Below are 18,462 nucleotides of genomic sequence, written 5' to 3'. Positions count from 1 at the left end.
TTTTTTTTAAAGTAGGATTTATTATTATTATTTTTAAGACACATTACTTTTATATCTTTTATGCTATCACAATTACATTTTCAAACCCGTTTCCTCTTTCCCGTAGTAAGGATTTCAAGTATTTGATGAATTACTTTACTCAGTAATTCAAGAAACATATATTTCGAATATTTTCTGTGATTTGAGTATGGTGCCAGGTGTTGGAACATGAGATGCAAGAACACATGGCCTGCTTTCCAGGAGCTTGTTCTCTAGTAGGAAATGCAAACAAGTCATTTGCAATGTGATGAACTGCTGTTGTGTGAGGTGAAATGTGAGCCAAGGAGGAAGGAAAAGCAAGTCTTCCTAGGCTTTTCCTTAGCTCCTTAAGATCCTTCATCTGGTTTCCTGACTTTTTTGTGTCCTGGAAGCCGTTTAAGGTGCTCCAGGGAAGCAGGGTTCAATGTGGTTAGTACAGTCCTCTTAAAATCTCTCACTATTTCTCAACCTCATCTTTTCAAATGCGAGAGAGCCAGTAATAACTTCATTTTGCTAAAGTGCAGCACTAGCTTCCTTTATCTTCAATGGTCACCTCTGAGGAGGTTGGTATCCTAGAAGAGAAACTCATATTCTTCTCCCGCCCCTGCCATGACAATATGTGTAAATATTTGAAATTGGACCCAGAGTCTCCTTTCACATCTGCAGTGACCCTTAGTCCATCATTCTTCCATGTGGCTGACATGTATAACCTTCCTGTTTGGAGCCAAGAACCTCGAATCTCAAAAGAATGACTCCTAGGGGCCATCATCAAGCTTCAGTATGAAAATGATCCAGATTTTCTATCTATATATTCAGGATTCATTTAAAAACTAAGAGAAGAGAATTGGCCAATTGTACAATTGGAAAGAATGATCAAGAAAAATTAAAGAAACAGTTAAAGGAACAAATAACCTATAAACAAATACCATGTTCAAGAAAGTGCTTCTGAACCTAGCGTACTTCAAACGTAAGAAATGTTTATGATGTACTAAATTTGAGGTTTAAATTTTTAGGAACTTATGTGCATATTGGAGTTGTGGGCAGTTACCATCTAAAAAACGTAGAAGTGTCCCAAAAGATTATTGGTAAGATGGGCATTTGGCATTTGGAACATAGTTGCCTGTGTTATACCCATTGTTATAGATGGCTAGAGTCTCAGGCCAGTGCCAAAGCCCTTCTTAATCTATAGCGTACTTTTTCTATGCATCAGTACATTGAAAGTTCCATCATAAACTGCATGGAACCTGTACCTCCTGGCCTTGACGGTACTGTCCCTCTTCCCCTCTCTCGTAGGGCTGGGTTTCTCTTGGATTTCAGAGAAGGGTAAGGTGAGAAGTGGGTTTTGATTCTTGCCAGCTGCCTCAATTTCCCAGTGGGACTGAAGACAGCTAACATTTCTATCTGCCATGTGCTAGGCAGTGTTCTAAGCACTTAACAGGTATTTATTTATTCCTTTAATCCTCACAATAACCCTATGGGGTAGGTCATATTACTGTTCTCACTTTATAGATGAGGACACTAAGCCCTGAGTAGTTAAATAAAGTGCCCAAGTAACGCGTCTAGAAATTAGGGGAACTAAAATTAAAACCCAAGCAGTTAGGCACTTGCTCTTATGTTCTTATGTTCTGTGCTATTTGACTGAAAAGGAACACGATGAAGCATGGAATGTCCCTCTCTCTCTCTGCCGCCTCTCGTCTTTTCACATTACCCATATCCCTTATCTCTACACACCTTCTCCCTGCGGACTGCTCTCCTGGTGTGTACTCTCTGGGCCCTTTTGCTCAGAGCTGCTCCCTATGCCTGCCCTCACCCAGTCTCACGTGCATGGATGTGCAGAGGGGATAGGACCTAGGAGAGGATGATTCTCCTTGCCCCTCCAGGCAATCCTGAAAGAGTAATGATGGAGGGAGGGGAGAAGCTGAAAAGAGAGAGGTGAGGAAAGAGAGGAAAGGAAAGGAAGATGAGAATGAAGGAGGAGAAAGGCAAAAAGGAAAGAAAAACACAGGGAAGAGAGATGAAGAAAGAATAATAATAATAATTAATTAAAGGCAGAGCAGATGTACCTAAGGGATGATAAATCACATCAGTTGATGCATCCGATGTTAAAAGCTGGTGTGAGATTTTGATGGTATTAAAAATAGTATTTGACCAGAAGCTCTTGGAATATTGCTGTGGACCAATTATCTCTCACTGTGGGGTCCTGGCATGAAACAGCTGAGTAACACTGTTAGTAGCTGTAGGGTTTTTTTTTTTTTTTTTTAAATTTTAATAAACTTTTAACTCTAAATTTTAGCTGTGGTTTTGGCCTCAAACTTAACGCAAAGAACTTCCCTAAGCTGCGCTTGGTATTAAGTTGTTAGGAATTATTAGCTTTATGTCAAAGCTGGCTTCCTGCCTCCTCTGTGTACTTCACTCCACAATGTCCAACCAGGGTTTTCTGGATTGATTTGTGTAGTCACTAAGATGTAAAGATGAGAAAACACATTGCCCTCTACATCTTCCAACCCTCCAGAGCCTTGCAGTAGCCTTGCAGCCAACTCTGACAGGCAGAGAATAGTTCTAGTCGTGTGTGAGAAGGAAGCTAAGGAGACTGAGCAAGTTGGTTGAACCACCTTCCATGGCAGATAGCTTGAAAGAGAGAAACAAAAAAGCCATTTTTATCTGTACTGGCCTTTGAATTGGCTCTACATCTCTGCCCACTAGTGGTGTGTCCAAGTCAGGGTGATGGGTTAGCCAATCTGAGTAGTACCCTATATGTCAGGGTTCTCCAGAGAAACAGAACCAATAGGAGATAGATAGATAGGAAGGTAGACAGATAGATAGATAGAGATTTATTTTAAGGAATTGACATGTAATTGTGGGGGCTGGCAAACTCAAAATTTGTAGGCAAACTGACAGGCTGGAGATTCATGTAAAAGTTGATGCTGCAGTCTTGAGTCCCAAAGCTGGAAAGGCAGGCAGGATTTTTATGTTGCAGTCTGGAAGCAGAGTTATTTCTTCTTTGAGAAACCTCAAGGGAAACTTGTTTGCTCTTAAGACCTTCAACTGATTAGATGAGGCTCGCCCACATTATGGAGGATAATCTACTTTACTTAAAGTCTACTGATTACAAATGTCTAAAAAAACCGCATCTAAAAAATACTTTTACAGCAAAATATAGACTAATGTTTTACTAAGGAATTATGTTACCATAGTCTATCCAAGTTGACATAAAATTAACCATTACATATCTCAATGTGGCAAAATGGGAATGGGTCATGGGCGATGGGAGGAGAAGCAAGGAAAGACCTGGAATTCCTACCCCTAGAGACCAGTAGCAACATTGCTCATTGTCTTCACTGTGTCACACTGTGTGCTAGGGGTTAGTGTACATTAACTGATTTCATCTCTAGATGTTTATTTTCTATTTTACAATGGGCTTGAAAACAAGGCTCAGAGGTATCAGGTATAACTCTGCGCCACGCATATGTACATGGCCAAATTAAGATCTGGATTCAGGTCTCTCACACTCCAAATTTCATCTTCTTCCTGCTGCTCACACAAGAAAAACGGTGGGTAGGGGGCAGTAAAAGAAAAAGAAGAAAGGTTAAAAGAGACTAAGAGAGAATTAGGGAAAGAGAAAAGAGGTAACAGCACAGACAGAGTTAAATGTTTTAAAGTGGATAGTGTGGATTTTCTTGCTAGCCTATCCCTCCATTTTTGTTCCTCAAGTCTTTCCCTTCCCTAAATGCCTGTCTTCTCATCTGAGACTCTGAAGAGGTGGCAATGGTAAATTCCCAAACTTACCCATGAGTTTCAGGTCCTCGGTGACCTGTTAGCTGAGGCAGAATGGGAAGAGAAGAGCAGAGATAGCTAATGGTAATGGTGCGCTCACTATAAGCAACTTTTTGCAAAGCACTGTACAAGCATCATTTCACTGGCTACTCACTACACTGCCCTCTGCCATTTAGTGCTATTATTAGTCTCATTTTTTTAGGTGAGATGCTAAATAACTTGCCCAAAGTCATACAGCCATTACTTATCAGAGCCAGTTCTTCGCGATGCTAGGGCTCAAGTTCTTGACCATTATGGTTGCACAGTTGCCATCCAGAAGGAATAATTAATGTGGGAAAAGCAGATTTTCCCTTGCAGCTCCTGCAACCTCCCTTTTGCATTTCTGACCCCAGCTCAGAGCTCCACACCTCTTTACCTCTAAACCCACCTCGCAGGTGTTTGCTCTACCTGAGGCATGCAGTTGGGGAAGGCCCACTTCTCACACTCTGTTGTGCTGCCCCTGGGATGTGGGGCCCTCCTTCCACCACCTTTCAGATCTGTAGATACACAGTTAAATGAATGTGGCCTATCCTTTCAAAAGGCTTCTAGGTTAGAGGGCGGAACAGATAAGTATGGGTGATAAGGAGGGAGATTGAGGTATGTAGTATGTGCAAAGTAGAGATAAAATGGTTAGAATTGGTGCTGATGGGATGTACAGGGATTGAGAGAAAGGGAGGAATCTGACTTGGATGAAGAGGTAGATGGCGATGCCATGAATTGAAACAAGGAACACATAATAAAGAAAACCCTTCACAGATTCTGGTATACTATTTTTATGTCATACATTTATTGGGTATTATTGATTTGATGGAATTTTTCTGAACAGAATCACTTTATTTCTTTTATGTGGTGATAAGAAAATATAACTATATATAACTTTCGAGAATACCTAGGGCATAAATATTTTATTTGGCTCATAAATTCATATTACCTTCCTGCCAGTTTCAATACAATATTACTTTTTCTCCTTTCTCATCATTTCCTTATAGCTTTTTGCTCAGTAGGTTAAGAAAACACAGCTTTTTGCCTTCTATATGATTGGGCAGGTTCTTTTTAAATTCTTTGGACTCTAGATTGAGGTCACATTTACTTCTCATTGACGCTGTCCTACAAGCATAGCAGTAGTCACTCTCATCATTTACAAAGCATTTTACTTGCATTCTTTCATGTCAGCATCCTATTAGGTAGACCTAACTGTGTTGTATCTTACTCAAGTCCCAGGTCAGCGAGTGGTCTGCTCAAGATGGCCCACTGGTGACCCACAGACCTGGAAATCACCATGAGTTCTTTGCCCACTCTAGTGCTCTGCCCCATCATCCTTTGCGGTAGCCAGCATGTGTGGCCATTTGCCTGGGCTGCCAAAGGGGTCTGCAAAAGGGTGCTTGTCCCAAACACCTCCAGTATCCATGGGTGGTGATGGTGGTTCTGTCTTTGCCCCCTTGGGGCACAGATGCGGAAGATTATAACAAAGAAAGCTATCGACTCCACATCTGGGATAAGTATTAAATATACAAATGTTCTAGTGAGTGGTAATATAGACTTCAGGCCTTTTCCTGGGAGTGGAGAATGGAGGAAAAAAGCCGCTGGGCTATGAGGGGCTTTTTTCCTGGGCTATGAGGGGGCGAGGTGACTAACCTTCTAGTTTTGCTTGGGGTCAGTCCACTAGGCCAATTAATAAACACAGGTCTGCCCGCTGGGGCGGCATGACCTGGGAGGCCGACTCTGCCTTATCCTGTAGGTCTGCCTCTGGCTCCAGACACATCAGACAGCAGTACAAAATCCCGCTGAGCATTGGTGGAAACCAGCTTCTTGCCCTCTCACAGTTAAGCCGACGTTCTATTCTGCTTCTTCGCCTGTGCCTGAGTTCCCCCAATCACAGGCTTTAGACACGGACCAGAGAGGGGAGATCAAGTCCTCTGGATGAGGAGATGGTTAATGAGCCCTGCCTCAGAGACCCGCCCTGAGGAGCCGGTGCTAGGTTGCTTTCATTTCTTTCGTTACTGCCCCAAAACCATGTTTATGCTAAGAATTCTGGGAAATTATATATAGGCCATTCTGTTCCTATTATTTTGGTGAGCTTTTAGAGACCATTATTCTTGCAAATATCTTCCTATAAGTTATATTGATTCTACTACTCCATAAAACAAAACCTACTTCTGAAACACTCTTATCTCATGTCCCTGCATAGTTGACAAAGGCACCTCTCCCAGCTTCCCAGATACTTCTCCTGCCTTGGCCATTCTTTATCTTACTGCAGGAAACTTAGAATGCCCAGCAAGTGGACCCGCTCACAGACCACGTCACCACCCCAAAGTGTTCCAACCTGGCTCACATACTCATGTAGGTTTGCACTTGGCAGCAGAGATCCTATCGAAGACTAATCCTTCCAGTTCCCAGTGACACCTGTCCCCACCCACGGTCTTTTACCTAAGTCTATCCAGGACACACACACCTTCGGATGCCAGCAGCTGAACTCCTGTGCTCAGGGACCTGCCTGTGTTGGGTGCCTAGTTAACTTATTGTAAAAGTCAGAGATTTTACACTTCCACTAGAATGAATAATACTATGAGTGTACTCTCTTTTCATTAATATTTTAATGGATTTAGAGCGAGAAGTGAAAATTGGAACAAATTAGAAATAATAAACTTATAAACTAGGCTTATAAACATTACTATATAAAGCAACAATAGCCAACTTGGGTGTGTGCGTGTGTCTGTTTCAGAGAGAGAGAGAGAGAAAAGGTCCTGCTTTTCTCTGCAGATTTTATAGGTAAGGGGTCTTCTTGACATGGTAAATACTTAAACATATAAGGTTTTAAGTTAATCTTTAAACCAAAAAATGTATAATATTTTCCCAGTCATATCAAAGAATTGCTGATGGCTGCTGAATGAATAGAAGTTCATGCTGCAATATAGAGAACGAGATGGTGTATTAAGTCATTAAACTTCTGTATCTCTATAACAGATGCTTATTTAAAGTGTTAGCAAATACCTAATGCATGACACAGTGGTTAAAATCAGGCCTCTTTTGAAATCCTCTGCCATTTAATTGCTGTTGTGATCTTAGGCAAGTTAGATTACCTATAAGTTGGGGATAGTAGTTCCTACCTTAAATGAATTAATGTATATAAAGCACTTAGTACAAAACTTGGTATACAGCAGGGATTCCAGTGCATTTTTCTTACTACTTCCAGAAAGAAAAGTCGGTTGCTTGCAGTGAAATGCTGTTGGTTGCAATGCCTGCAATGAAGTCATTTTATCACAAGAGGGCAGTGCTAGCACAGAAAAAACAGGAAGGTACTTTGTATTGGAATTGGCGAGAAGTTTAACAATATTGTTCAGCCATTTCGTGGGATCAGAGAATGTGGGCTGTGCTTGGCCTTGGTCATCATTTTATCCATCCTTTCATCTGTCTCTGAGAAATTCACTGGCAATTTTTAGCCCAGTTTTGGAAAGGGATCTCTTACTGGTATACCCCGCCTCCCCAATGTAAAATGTGCTTTTATTTACCCTCTCTTTGTCTCTACATTAAAGATGTTTTTAAGCCTCTCATTTTTGTTTATAAAATTTAAAGGACAGGCATGTTTCTCTATTATGTGGATCTCTCTATTTTTCTCTGTCTTTCTGTCTTTGCCTGTCTGCTTCTTCCATTTGCTCTCACTTCATCCCATTATTTCCAGAAAACATTGCCATCATCAAGAAACATTTTTTGAATGCATTTATTGTGTCCATAAAATGCGAAAGTTGCCAAGTCCACAGTAGTTGTTTGTAATCTCTTACTACTTGTCTATACTCAGGAACAGATCAGGTATTTATTTAGCATCCTGTGTTTGGTTTTGTTGTCATGTAATTCTTTGGGTGGATGCAAGATGGAGCCACAGTGCAGGACAGACTGGCTCTCTGCTGAAAAGGGGCTGGCCTCGCTGCTTTAATTATCAGAATGCTAATGCTAGTCTATTTTAATGGCATCTTCACATAGTCAGCTCGCCTGATCTTGCATGTTAAGCTGTATCTAACACTCTGATTCTAGGGAAATGCTCTAAAAGTAAAATATCTTGTCTTTGTTGTTTGTTAGGGGAAAAAAAACACATTTGACTTTGAACTATTTTGCCTTTGTGCTTGGCAATAAATCCTTTAGACTGCTGTTTAATGTCTTGACAAATTCAGAGATTAGGTTTGATTATATTTTTCTTTTTTAAAAGAACTCAGAGCACTCAATAAATTCAGTACTAAATTCAAGCTCATTAAACAAACCCAGGCACCACCAAACTTAATGGCAAGTATTGCCCGTAGTCCTAAAATATTGTAAAATTATTTGCTTTGTAGGAGTTTATGTTTTAGTGTCTATATACTCAAAGGACCAATGTACCTAAAACTATAAATATGCTGTGAAGCAATTAACTCTTCTTGAGCCATTAATATAGAAGTGATATAAATATGCATAATTGCACAGCAAAAGAAACCATCAAGAAAGTGAAAAGACACCCTAAGGAATGGGAAAAAATATTTGCAAACCACATATTTGATAACATATAAAGAACTCATAAAACTCAGCAAAAAAAAAAAAAAAAGAAAAGCAAAACAAATGACCCAATTTCAAAATGGGCAAAGGACCTGAATAGACATTTTTCCAAAGACAATATATGAAAAGACAATAGGTATGTGAAAAGATGCTCACATTGCTAGTCATTAGGGAAATGCAAATTAAAACTACGATGGGATATCACCTCTCACCTGATGGAATGCCCATCATCAAGATGAGATAACAAATGCTGGCGGGCATGTGGAGAAAAGGGAACCCTTGTGCACTGTTGGTGGGATTGTAAATTGGTACAGCCACTGTGGAAAACAGTATGGAGGATTCTCAAAAAATTAAAAATGGAACCACCATGTGATCCAGCAAATCCACTTCTGGGAATATGCCCAAAGATAATGAAAACACTAACTCAAAATGATATCTGTACCCCTGTGTTCATAGCAGCATTATTTATAATAGCCAAGACATAGAGAAAACCTAAGTGTCCATTGATGGGTGAATTGATAAAGATGTCACACACACACACACACACACACACACACACACACGCACACGCACACGCACACGCACACGCACACGCACACATACACACACACCATGGAATACTATTCACACATACCCCACGGACTCTTACCATTTGGAACAACACAGATGGACCTTGAAGGCATTATGTTAAGTAAAATAAGTCAGACCGAGAAAGACAAATACTGTCTTTCTTATGATTTTACTTATATGTGGAATCTTTAAAAAATACACAATAAAGATCTGCTACCTCTTGAAGTTACAGGACAATTAAAAAATGTTGATGTACTTACCACAGAGAATTCTTATGCCTATTTTATTGATTGTTGGTTATTTTAAATTTTATCAGACTGTCTGTAACTCATGCAAGTTAGATTTCAGTAGTTTTTATAGACATTACTTGCAGTACACATGTTTATTGGCCTGGGTATCAGTGACACAGCCATTGGCTTTCTTAACACCATTCCCATTTTCATACCATAGCTGTGTGTCTAATGAAACAAATAAAATGCCTCATATGAGAATGCCTGGTTTAAGAAAACCCAGTATAACATATACAAAGCAGGTAATTAGAGGGGCGATTAGTAGCAGAACAAAAGGATTCTTTGATTTACAGCAGGATTCATCAGAAGGGTTCCTTTGAATACAATCTCCCCCAGAGAGCTAAAGTGCTTGGCTCTTGACATTCAGACTGGGGGACAGATACACTTGGAATTTAAGTGTTGAAAATCCACCATTAATTGAAGATTAACACAAAATGAATATAGAGATTCTCCGTTATTTAATAGAACAATATAAGTTGCTTTTTAGAAACAAATAAACTATATGTCCTATAGGTATATATAAATATGGCCAAATCAGAAATAATATTTTCCATCATTTATGGAGTACCTACTGTGTGCCAGGGACCATATGGAACTCTCTATATATTATTTATATCAAATACTGCTAATAATAGTCTTATAAGAAGGATTGTGCCCATTTATCAATGAGGATACTGAGTTTCTCGGAAGCATTCTACCCAAAGCTACAGGGTGAGTAATTGGCAGAGAAGGGTTTTTGAATCTAGGTCTACCAGGCCTATGTGTCTCTTATTAGGCAGCCTCTGGGGGCTTTTCCTCCTGCTAAGCACGAAGTGTGCTAACTCTGGGTGCCTCTAGGTGTGTGTCTTTTGGCTGATGATCCCTTCCTTCCATCAGGGCAGCTTCGTTGACATCTTTGTTCACTTACCCTATACCAACTTTTATGAACAGAAGTAACTAGACCCCGCCTATCCCATAGAAACACATACCGTGGCAAAATTTGTTCATGACTTCAAGTTGGTGCTTAGCTGGGCAGAGGAAAACCTGGAAATGGGGGCTGCCCACAATGGAGGTGGGAGCCATCTAGAGGCATGCATATTCAGGCAGTGCTGGGTAGGACATGGGGAGAAAGCTAAAGGTTGGAGCAACGCAGCCCTTGGGTTTGTGTGGTGAAAGGCAGAGGCTGGTCTAACAAGTAGTAACGTGATGGGGCTTAGCTTAGTCATGGGCAGAAAGTCAGGAAGCAGGCCCAGGGATGGAGTTGGGCAGCCAGGTAGGTTGACAAAAAACCCTGGCAACAGAAAGATACCGGAGAGGAACTGGGGCCCAGAGAAGGTTGTCAGAAGAAGACCATCAGCCATGTTGAGAAGAGTTAGGATACCAGGTAGGTTATGAAGGCAGAGATGCAGAAAGACAGAAACTCAGTCTCTCCACCTGAGGTAAGAGCTCTGTTATTAGAACTGGGGCACGGGAATAAAGTAAGAAAAGCAGAAATACTGATATGATTCTTAGTTTCTGGCTTGCAGTTGCTTACATTTCTCCTAATAAATAAGGGGATCGGTGTTCCAGCCTGAAATGCATTTGATCCTCTAGGTGAGGAGACTCCAAGATCGCAATGCGAAATATTTTATATTTTCCTGGTGATCTGGACTTATTAGGTATTTAATAAATCTATAAATTCGCTGATTGAAGAGAGAACCTGTATGGATTAAATCAATACTTTAATTAATTTTCCTATTGAGCCTTGGCAAGAGGCTCAATAATTTTATGACAAGTATATGGGAGGTAATTCGATGGACTAGTTTCTAATCTCAACTCTTCTACTTATCTGCTTCACTTTTAAGCAAATTACTAAGGATTTTTGAGACTGATTTTCCTTAACCTATAAAATAACAACAATAATACCAATGTTATTTTAATATTACCATCAATAAGAATATCCATAATTTGTCAAGCATTTCTTTTGAGTCAAGTACTGTATGAAGCACTTTAAAGACATCTCATTTAATTGTTGTAAGGAATAAATGAGGCATCATAGTCAAGATGCGAGGCCCAGTGCATGGCACATAGTATGCCACTCACACACGTGAGATCCATGTGTATGCTGATGCACAGTAGGATATGTACTATTAATGGTAAGCTGGGAATTCTGTGTTTTAGAGGGCAGGAGAAAGAGTGATCAAGTAGACTGAGATGAAATAGAGCTGGGTCAGATCAGAGGAAGAAACCAGATATCATATCAGTGACATACCAAAGGTAATTCTTTTCTTGAGAGCCTTTCACCTCTAGTTATAAAGTAGAATTGGCCTCAGTGACCAATATGCTAGTCTTCCCATGTGTCACCCAAGGGATACTGCACTTCTGATGTATCTGGTGCAAAGCAGTGAGTGATAAGCCGATCTCTGTCCTTAGTACAGAAGTCCTTTTGGGAATGTTGGTTTGGCTCAGTACCTAGCAGAAGTTTCAGTGTAACTTAGGACTCACAGCCATGTTTGAGTAACCTACTCTCTTGTTTTGAATTTCCCCAGAAGCCAACTTGGAGATAAGAGTTTGGCTGCAAGTGTTTTTTTTGGAGATGATCCCAGGAGTGTTATAAGGGAGGAGAGAAGTAAGAAGAAGAATGAAGGAAAGCAATAAAAGTGTGTTGATAAGAGGATTTCTACTGTGGGCAACTAAGCTCACTCCTCCAGGGTACTCTTTAAGAAACTGTGTAGTGTTAGGGAGCCAGAGTATTTAATCCTACTCTCCTGCCTCTTTGGTGGAGGTTGTACCTTACACAGGCCTTAACTGCCCAACACTCATCCCTCAGGTGGAGCAATGCAGGTGTCTGAGAGAGGAAGCATAGGTGTGTAGAATTTAGTGGTCCAGAAAGCTAAATGACTTGAGGGAGCGAAGGGGTGGATAAGGGGGTGGGAGAATCTGGCAGGACTCCAGCAGCATCTGCTAAACTCACCTTCATATATTGAAGGCATGCAAGTTGTTAAATCTTCATTGCAGATTTGAAAGTCCTTAAATTACCATCTTATCCCCAAATAGGGCATTTCTTTACTATTGTTAATATTTTATATTCTCTGAGTAGGTGCTGATTTATTTCTTCAGTTCCTATGACACTGTAAACATTTTCTTTCAGGTGGCCTTTCTAAACATTAATCTGCAAGTGAGCAGGAAATAAAATAGTCTGAATAGTCCCTATTAAATAAGTATTGAGACATAAGCAGATCTCTAGAGTATGTGCAAGCTTAAAGGAAATAGTAATGTTACATTCAGAAACGGACACTTTGAGCCACAGGAAAAGGCATGCATTAAGCATATCTACCGCGTTTCAGGCTTGGAATTCTGACCTATAGGGATCTGGCTAGATTTCTCCTGCCTTTCAGGGTACATACTGAGCAAAATATACTGGTTCTGCTAAATGAGAGAACATTTGAATGTAAATTTCTTTGTCTGAGAATTATTTTCTAAGCACCTTGCAACACCCAGCCTAGAATTCAGATGCAAATAAGGCCTAGCACCCATGGGCTATAAAGACAGTGATTAGTGTTTGGAGTAAAAAATGTTCTTCTTAGGACCTTCTACTTCCCTGGGTGCAATTATCTCAGTGCCCAAACCATACCACTGAAATCCATTCAGATTTCTAAGTCATACTCTGAGTCTGGTGAAATTAAAGTTTGAACTTGCAAGTAATACTCCTTTCAGATGAGGTTTTACAGTCCTAATTTCAAGATCATTATCTTGTATTTGTGTCTCCCTGTCCTTAAATTAAAGCGGATCAATTATGAAGGAGGAAATACAGGAGGAATAGACCTACCCTCAGTTCTGGTAGGAGAGTGTGGGCTCCTGGAAACAAGCTGGGTGCTTGATCAAATGATGGAGGCTGGGTGCCTCTCCTTACAGAGGTCTTGACACACTGAGCAGTGCAGTTGGCAATACTAACATGACTACATCTTGTTATATATGATAAGGCATGGGTATTATTGTTAAACTGTCTGGGGGAAATCCAAGAGTAATTTCAATCTTTTGTCTTATTATAAGGGCTGTTCACTAGCAAGAAGATGGGCTCCTGTGATTTTCACAGCCTATGATGTCTTTCTTTGTATACCGTTTGGTGACAAACTATATGTATCAGGGATGGGAGATGAGAAAGGAGAAGACTGTTTAAGTCATAAAAATCTACAAGTAGCTCATGAATAACACATCTTAATTGTTATTTTGTGTTACACTTTGCAGATAACTTTAGATATTTATGTGGATAGTGGAAGGAGTAATATTTATGGTCCATCCCTGTCAAGTTTTAAAATAGAATTTGACACTGGAAAGTACAAAATAGGCATAAGAATCCTTTCTGAAGGGTTCAGATGATAAAAAATAAAGTAAGCTAGTAGAATACTCAAGGGAACCTGATATCCTAGAGGATTTGTGAAGGTATTTGATTTATCATAACCTAACTTGTGTTTTTACTAGAATTTGAAAATTATTCAGAGGTACCTGTCACAGAGTATTCATATTTCAGTTCTGGGATATGTTTCTGACTGAATTTGTTTGCAGCTGAATTTCTGGAAATTTTATCAGCAGGCCATTCTTAAATTCTCCCCTAATTTTTTATTCTTTTTGAGATATTATTGATTTTGTTTTCCTGAATGCAATTTTATATGGCAATATCTGTGCAGAAGCGATTTGCTGTGGTTCAAGGAACAGGATTCTTATGGGCATTTGTCTTAGTAATGTGATTACAGAGTCACTAACTTGATCTTAGTAACATTTGCCTATTATCGTGTATTAGATGCATGAAAGGAAAACTGCTTTCCAAGGCAGAGGATTACCCTTGAGTATCTCCTTTAGTTGATAATGCCTTGCAAAATTAATGTCCAGGTGATTTTGAGTGGCTATTTGCATTATTCGAAACTAGTTAGGATTAGATCCAAATATTATCACCAATGTTGCATGCAGAGAGGAAATTACTTTTTTAGTACACCTTAAGAAACTTTTAAATCATTGACTCATACATTTTATAGATGAGCCATTCTGTACTTCATCAGATGCTGTTTTTACTCTGCTATGGCTGCAGGAGGCAGCAAGATACAAAAAGCTTAGACTCTGGAGTCAGAGAGCAATAGTTAGAATCTGACTGCATTGCTCATTATCTGTGATCTAGGTCTGTGAGAATCTACTACTCTGACCCTCAGTTTCCTCATCTCTTCAAGACAGACTGACATAACAGCATCCCTATTCCAGTTTCCTATTTAAAAATGGTAACTGCACCTCCTCACTAAAAGTACTCAGTTCCTTTTTAAAAAGATTTTCCCCTCCTTTTCTTAAAGCAGATAGTGGTAATATAAAAAGATAATCCTGTCTACAAAAAGACTTACATGAGATTTATTAACAATATCCCCAAACTAGAAACAACTCAATAGGAGAATGGATAAGCAAATTGTGGCTTATCCATGCAATGGAAGACTACTCATCAGTAAAAGGAAAGAAAAACTACTGATCCATGCAACAACTTGGATGACTTATAGACATTATGTTGAGCAAAAGAAGCCAGACACCAAAGTGGACATATTGTCTGATTCCTTCTGCATGAATTTCTAAAACCGGCAAAACTCCTTTTTTGTGATAGAAAAAAATTGATTACCTCCAAAAGTAGAGTCTTGATGGAAAGAGTCAAGAGAGAACTTTCAGGGGGTGATAGAAATATTCTGTCTTGATTTGGGTGGTGATAATATGGTTCATATATTTGTCAAAACTTGTTGAATTGTGCAATTAAATCGAGTGTTTTATTGAGTACAAATTATATTTCAAAGAAAAGACAACTCATCCATCCATTAAATGTTTAATTTTCTAATAACCAGTTTTGGGATTCTCAGGATGCAGTGACCATCTGTACTCTGGGAATTGGAACGGCCTTTGGAGAGTCCATTCTGGACAACACACCCCGCCATGCAACCATCGTTACCAGGGAGAGCAGTGAACTGCTCCGCATCGAGCAGAAGGACTTCAAGGCTCTATGGGAGGTGAGCCCCAAGGCTTCTTCGTCAATTAATGTGGTTGCAGAAAAGAAAAGGAGCTGCCGCATGGATAATGGCATTACAGTCAGGCCTTAATGTGTTCCGTTCTGAGCTGGTAGATGGAATTTAATTTTCAAAACTTGTTTTTGAAATGAGTGAGCGAAAAAGCCATTTTGACACAAGACATCTTTTTTTTTTTTTTTAATTTAGTGCTTGCTCAATTTTCTGTAGTTTGACATACCTTATAATTATTTCTTGAATGACCATAGAGTGTTTTATGTATTTCCTCCCTCCTATTCCACAGATGTATTCTTAACCAGGGAACAAAAAACTTTGACATTTTCTTTTGCATTTTAAAAATTATCATTGACATGTTCCCTGGTAAAGTGGAATGAATGGGGTTAACATCTGCTTCATTTAAATGCTTTTAAAAACGATGTGCCCTATAATAAGGTGTGGGAAATGAGGGACATAAAGATGTCTGGTTACCTGCCAACTTCAAAATGCATAGGTGGCACAGCAGTAGATGGATGCAACTGGTCCTGGTGACTTTTGCATTTACCACAGCTTACCAGTGTGCCTTAGGGTACTGCACTCATTTACAAGAAGTACGGGGAATAAATCATCTTATATGCAGTAATGGCAAATGGAGCACTTAGAAAGGCCCAGCTAAGCCTTGCATCTTTCATGCTCATTCCTTTTCAATTCTTCAAGCTTCTGATTTTAACCTGTGGTTGTTCCTTATCTTTGTCCTTGGCTCAGTATGTCCAAGTGTTAACCCATTGAGCTGGCAGGCTTCGCCACTTGTCCCAGTGTGGCTAAGATTTTAAACTTGATCTAAAAAGAATTTTGTGTAATCAAATAGTTTCCTCCAGAGCCAAACAAATGACAGATGCATTAAGGGAGCAAACCTGCCGGTGAATGAGTGATGCTTTCCCTAAAAGTCCTGCAAAGCCTTGGAGGGCCCTGGTGGTGAAACCTGTTACTTTTATTCTTGGCAGTAGTGAATAAATTGCAGGGTTACTTGTTTGAAATGTTTCTCTTAGAAAATATTAAAGAGCTCCAACAGCTCTGTAAAGTTCAGAGACAAAAGCTAGTTTTAGGAAGGCAAAGCTAAAGTAGGTTTGCATGAGGTGTATATGGAGAGATTTTCTGTCAATTAAAAGGAACCAAGCTTGAGGCAAATAAGCCATTTTTTGGATCTTTCATTTTAAAAGGTAAACTGAAAAAGTCTTTTCCTAAAAGGAAATTTAGAAATCCGGTTGAAGAACAAAAAAGATTCCTACCTGTGATGTGTGTCATTATAAGTCCTTTTGTCTCTGATGACTGATTCAAGTTGCTGATAGAGAATGATTTGTGGAAATATTAAAAACGTATTTTAATTAGGAGCCCTCCGTGTTGTGAAGGAAGTTCCTGAGAAGTTGCTACCTGTGAATATTTTTTGAAAAATTATTATTAAAAAAATTTCAAACATACTGGAAATCAGAAAGAATAATACAATGAACACCTAATACACCAGTACTTAGTTGGACAACTGTTAACATATAGTCATATTTGCTTCCTCATTTTTTTGGGACCACTACAATGTAAATGATAGACATTTCATCCTATATATTCAGCATATATCTCTGAAAAAATTAGAATATTCTTCTACATACCTATAGCATTATATCTTCTACAAAACTAATAATAAGTCTCCGGCGCATTGAGCAACTCGGACGTCGCACCCCGGCAGCTGGGCAGTCTTGCTCTGCTGCTCAGCCCCGCACCGTACTGCACCCTGTGAGCTTCAGCGGCCAGCACCACTCAGCTCTGCAGCGCCCCGTTAGAGTTGCAGTACAGCCTTTGCCCCACACAGCCGCTAGCTGCTCATGTCCACTTGGGACTGGCGGGCGCAGGGCTTCGGTGCTCGGTGCTCGGGGTGCCCAGCTGGCTCTGTCTGCCCTGCTCCCTCCTCGTAAAGCAGGCAGTCGTAACTGGACCCCGCCTGGCCGCAAGTCCAGCCCACTGATCTTTCCTTAGGGCAGCCCCAGACCTGAGAGCCTGGCTGCTCAGCCTGCTGCGAGATGAGCTAGCTGCTTTGGCTTCAGGCAGTGTGTGGAGGTAGAGATCAAGCTGAGCGCTGCCTGGGAGAGTAGGCAGCGTGCTGAGGCCAAGACGGAGGACAGGAAGCATGAAAAGTAATTCCTCTTCTACGATGGAGAGATAGTCTCCTGGAAAGTGGGCCTCGCACTCAAGCACCCCAACAAGCGGCTGGAGCACTAGGGATCAAGACTGAGTTCATCGAGCGGATCAAACTACTATGACGGTGGGAAGCACCATGACTTTGTGTCCCTGGTGAAGGACTTGGCCCGGCCTGGAGAAATTACCCAGTCACAGGCCTTTTGCTTTCAATTCACCTACGTGGAGACGCGGTAGAAGTCCTACACCAGGCAGAATGTGAAGCTCAGGTACTTCCTTTGAGCTACCATCAACCGCCACCTCAACGATGTTGTCAGAGATAGACATCGTAGCTCATACACAATCATGTTTTTGACTTAAATTGTTTTTTTCTGAAGAACCTAAGGGGCTTGGGCTAAGCAGTGTCCTTGGGATTCCGAGGTTGATGTGGGAATAGCAAGAGGTAACATCCCAGAAGCTAATGTCTCTGGGAAAAGAACCTTTTATTGAAGCTTTGCATGTGGGCTGCCTCACATCCTATCCCAGAGCAGAGTGCCATCTTCCTTGGCATCTGTTCTCTGGTTTCCCAACACAGGATCTGACTCATGTGCCTGAGATTCTGAGCTGTCAGTGGGGCCCCAGGTAGTCACATTTTGTCTTCCCCTAAGATAATAGTAGAAGTAGTTGGGCCTGCCCTATCTTAAATGGCCAGGGGGCAACTCAAGATCAGGAAGCTACCTCTTTGGGAGTCTCAGATGTGGTGCTCTGACGTTTCCACAAGCCGCCTCCTTTCTGGCCTTTCTCTCCCTGCTAGGACCTAGGCATCTCCGTTCTCCATCTTATGTAGATTCTCGTCAGTAATATCCTGGAATGGAAGCCTGTAGAAGGGCCTTTGGTTGATTGTCCCCTCACCGGTGAGAAATTCTGGCACAGAGACAGGCTGGGGGCAGTGTCATGCATGGTTGGCAGCAGTGTCAGACACAGGAGGCCAAGGCAGCCCACTGAGGAAGTATAATCACTGTGCATAGGAGCTGTCTGTCTTCACCATGTGACTCCATTCATCAGCCCTGAGTGCTGGGTGGTTTCAAGGTATTGTTCTGTGTGCC

The 18,462-nt window shown here is 40.7% G+C and overlaps 1 protein-coding gene across 1 annotated transcript in view; it reads left to right on the top strand.

Moving 5' to 3' along the window:
* The window catches only part of RAPGEF4 (Rap guanine nucleotide exchange factor 4), a 279,699-nt gene that overhangs the window by 54,682 nt on the left and 206,555 nt on the right, over positions 1-18,462 (top strand). Inside the window, exon 4 of the mRNA XM_011357435.2 lies at positions 15,056-15,202. Coding sequence (XP_011355737.1) covers positions 15,056-15,202 — 147 coding nt within the window. The remainder of the gene's footprint in view (positions 1-15,055; positions 15,203-18,462) is intronic.

Source organism: Pteropus vampyrus, unplaced genomic scaffold (assembly GCF_000151845.1).
Source record: "Pteropus vampyrus isolate Shadow unplaced genomic scaffold, Pvam_2.0 Scaffold2, whole genome shotgun sequence".
Classification (NCBI taxonomy): domain Eukaryota; kingdom Metazoa; phylum Chordata; class Mammalia; order Chiroptera; family Pteropodidae; genus Pteropus; species Pteropus vampyrus.
The sequence above is the reverse complement of the archived record's forward strand: the minus strand, read 5'-3'. Positions and strand labels throughout refer to the sequence as shown.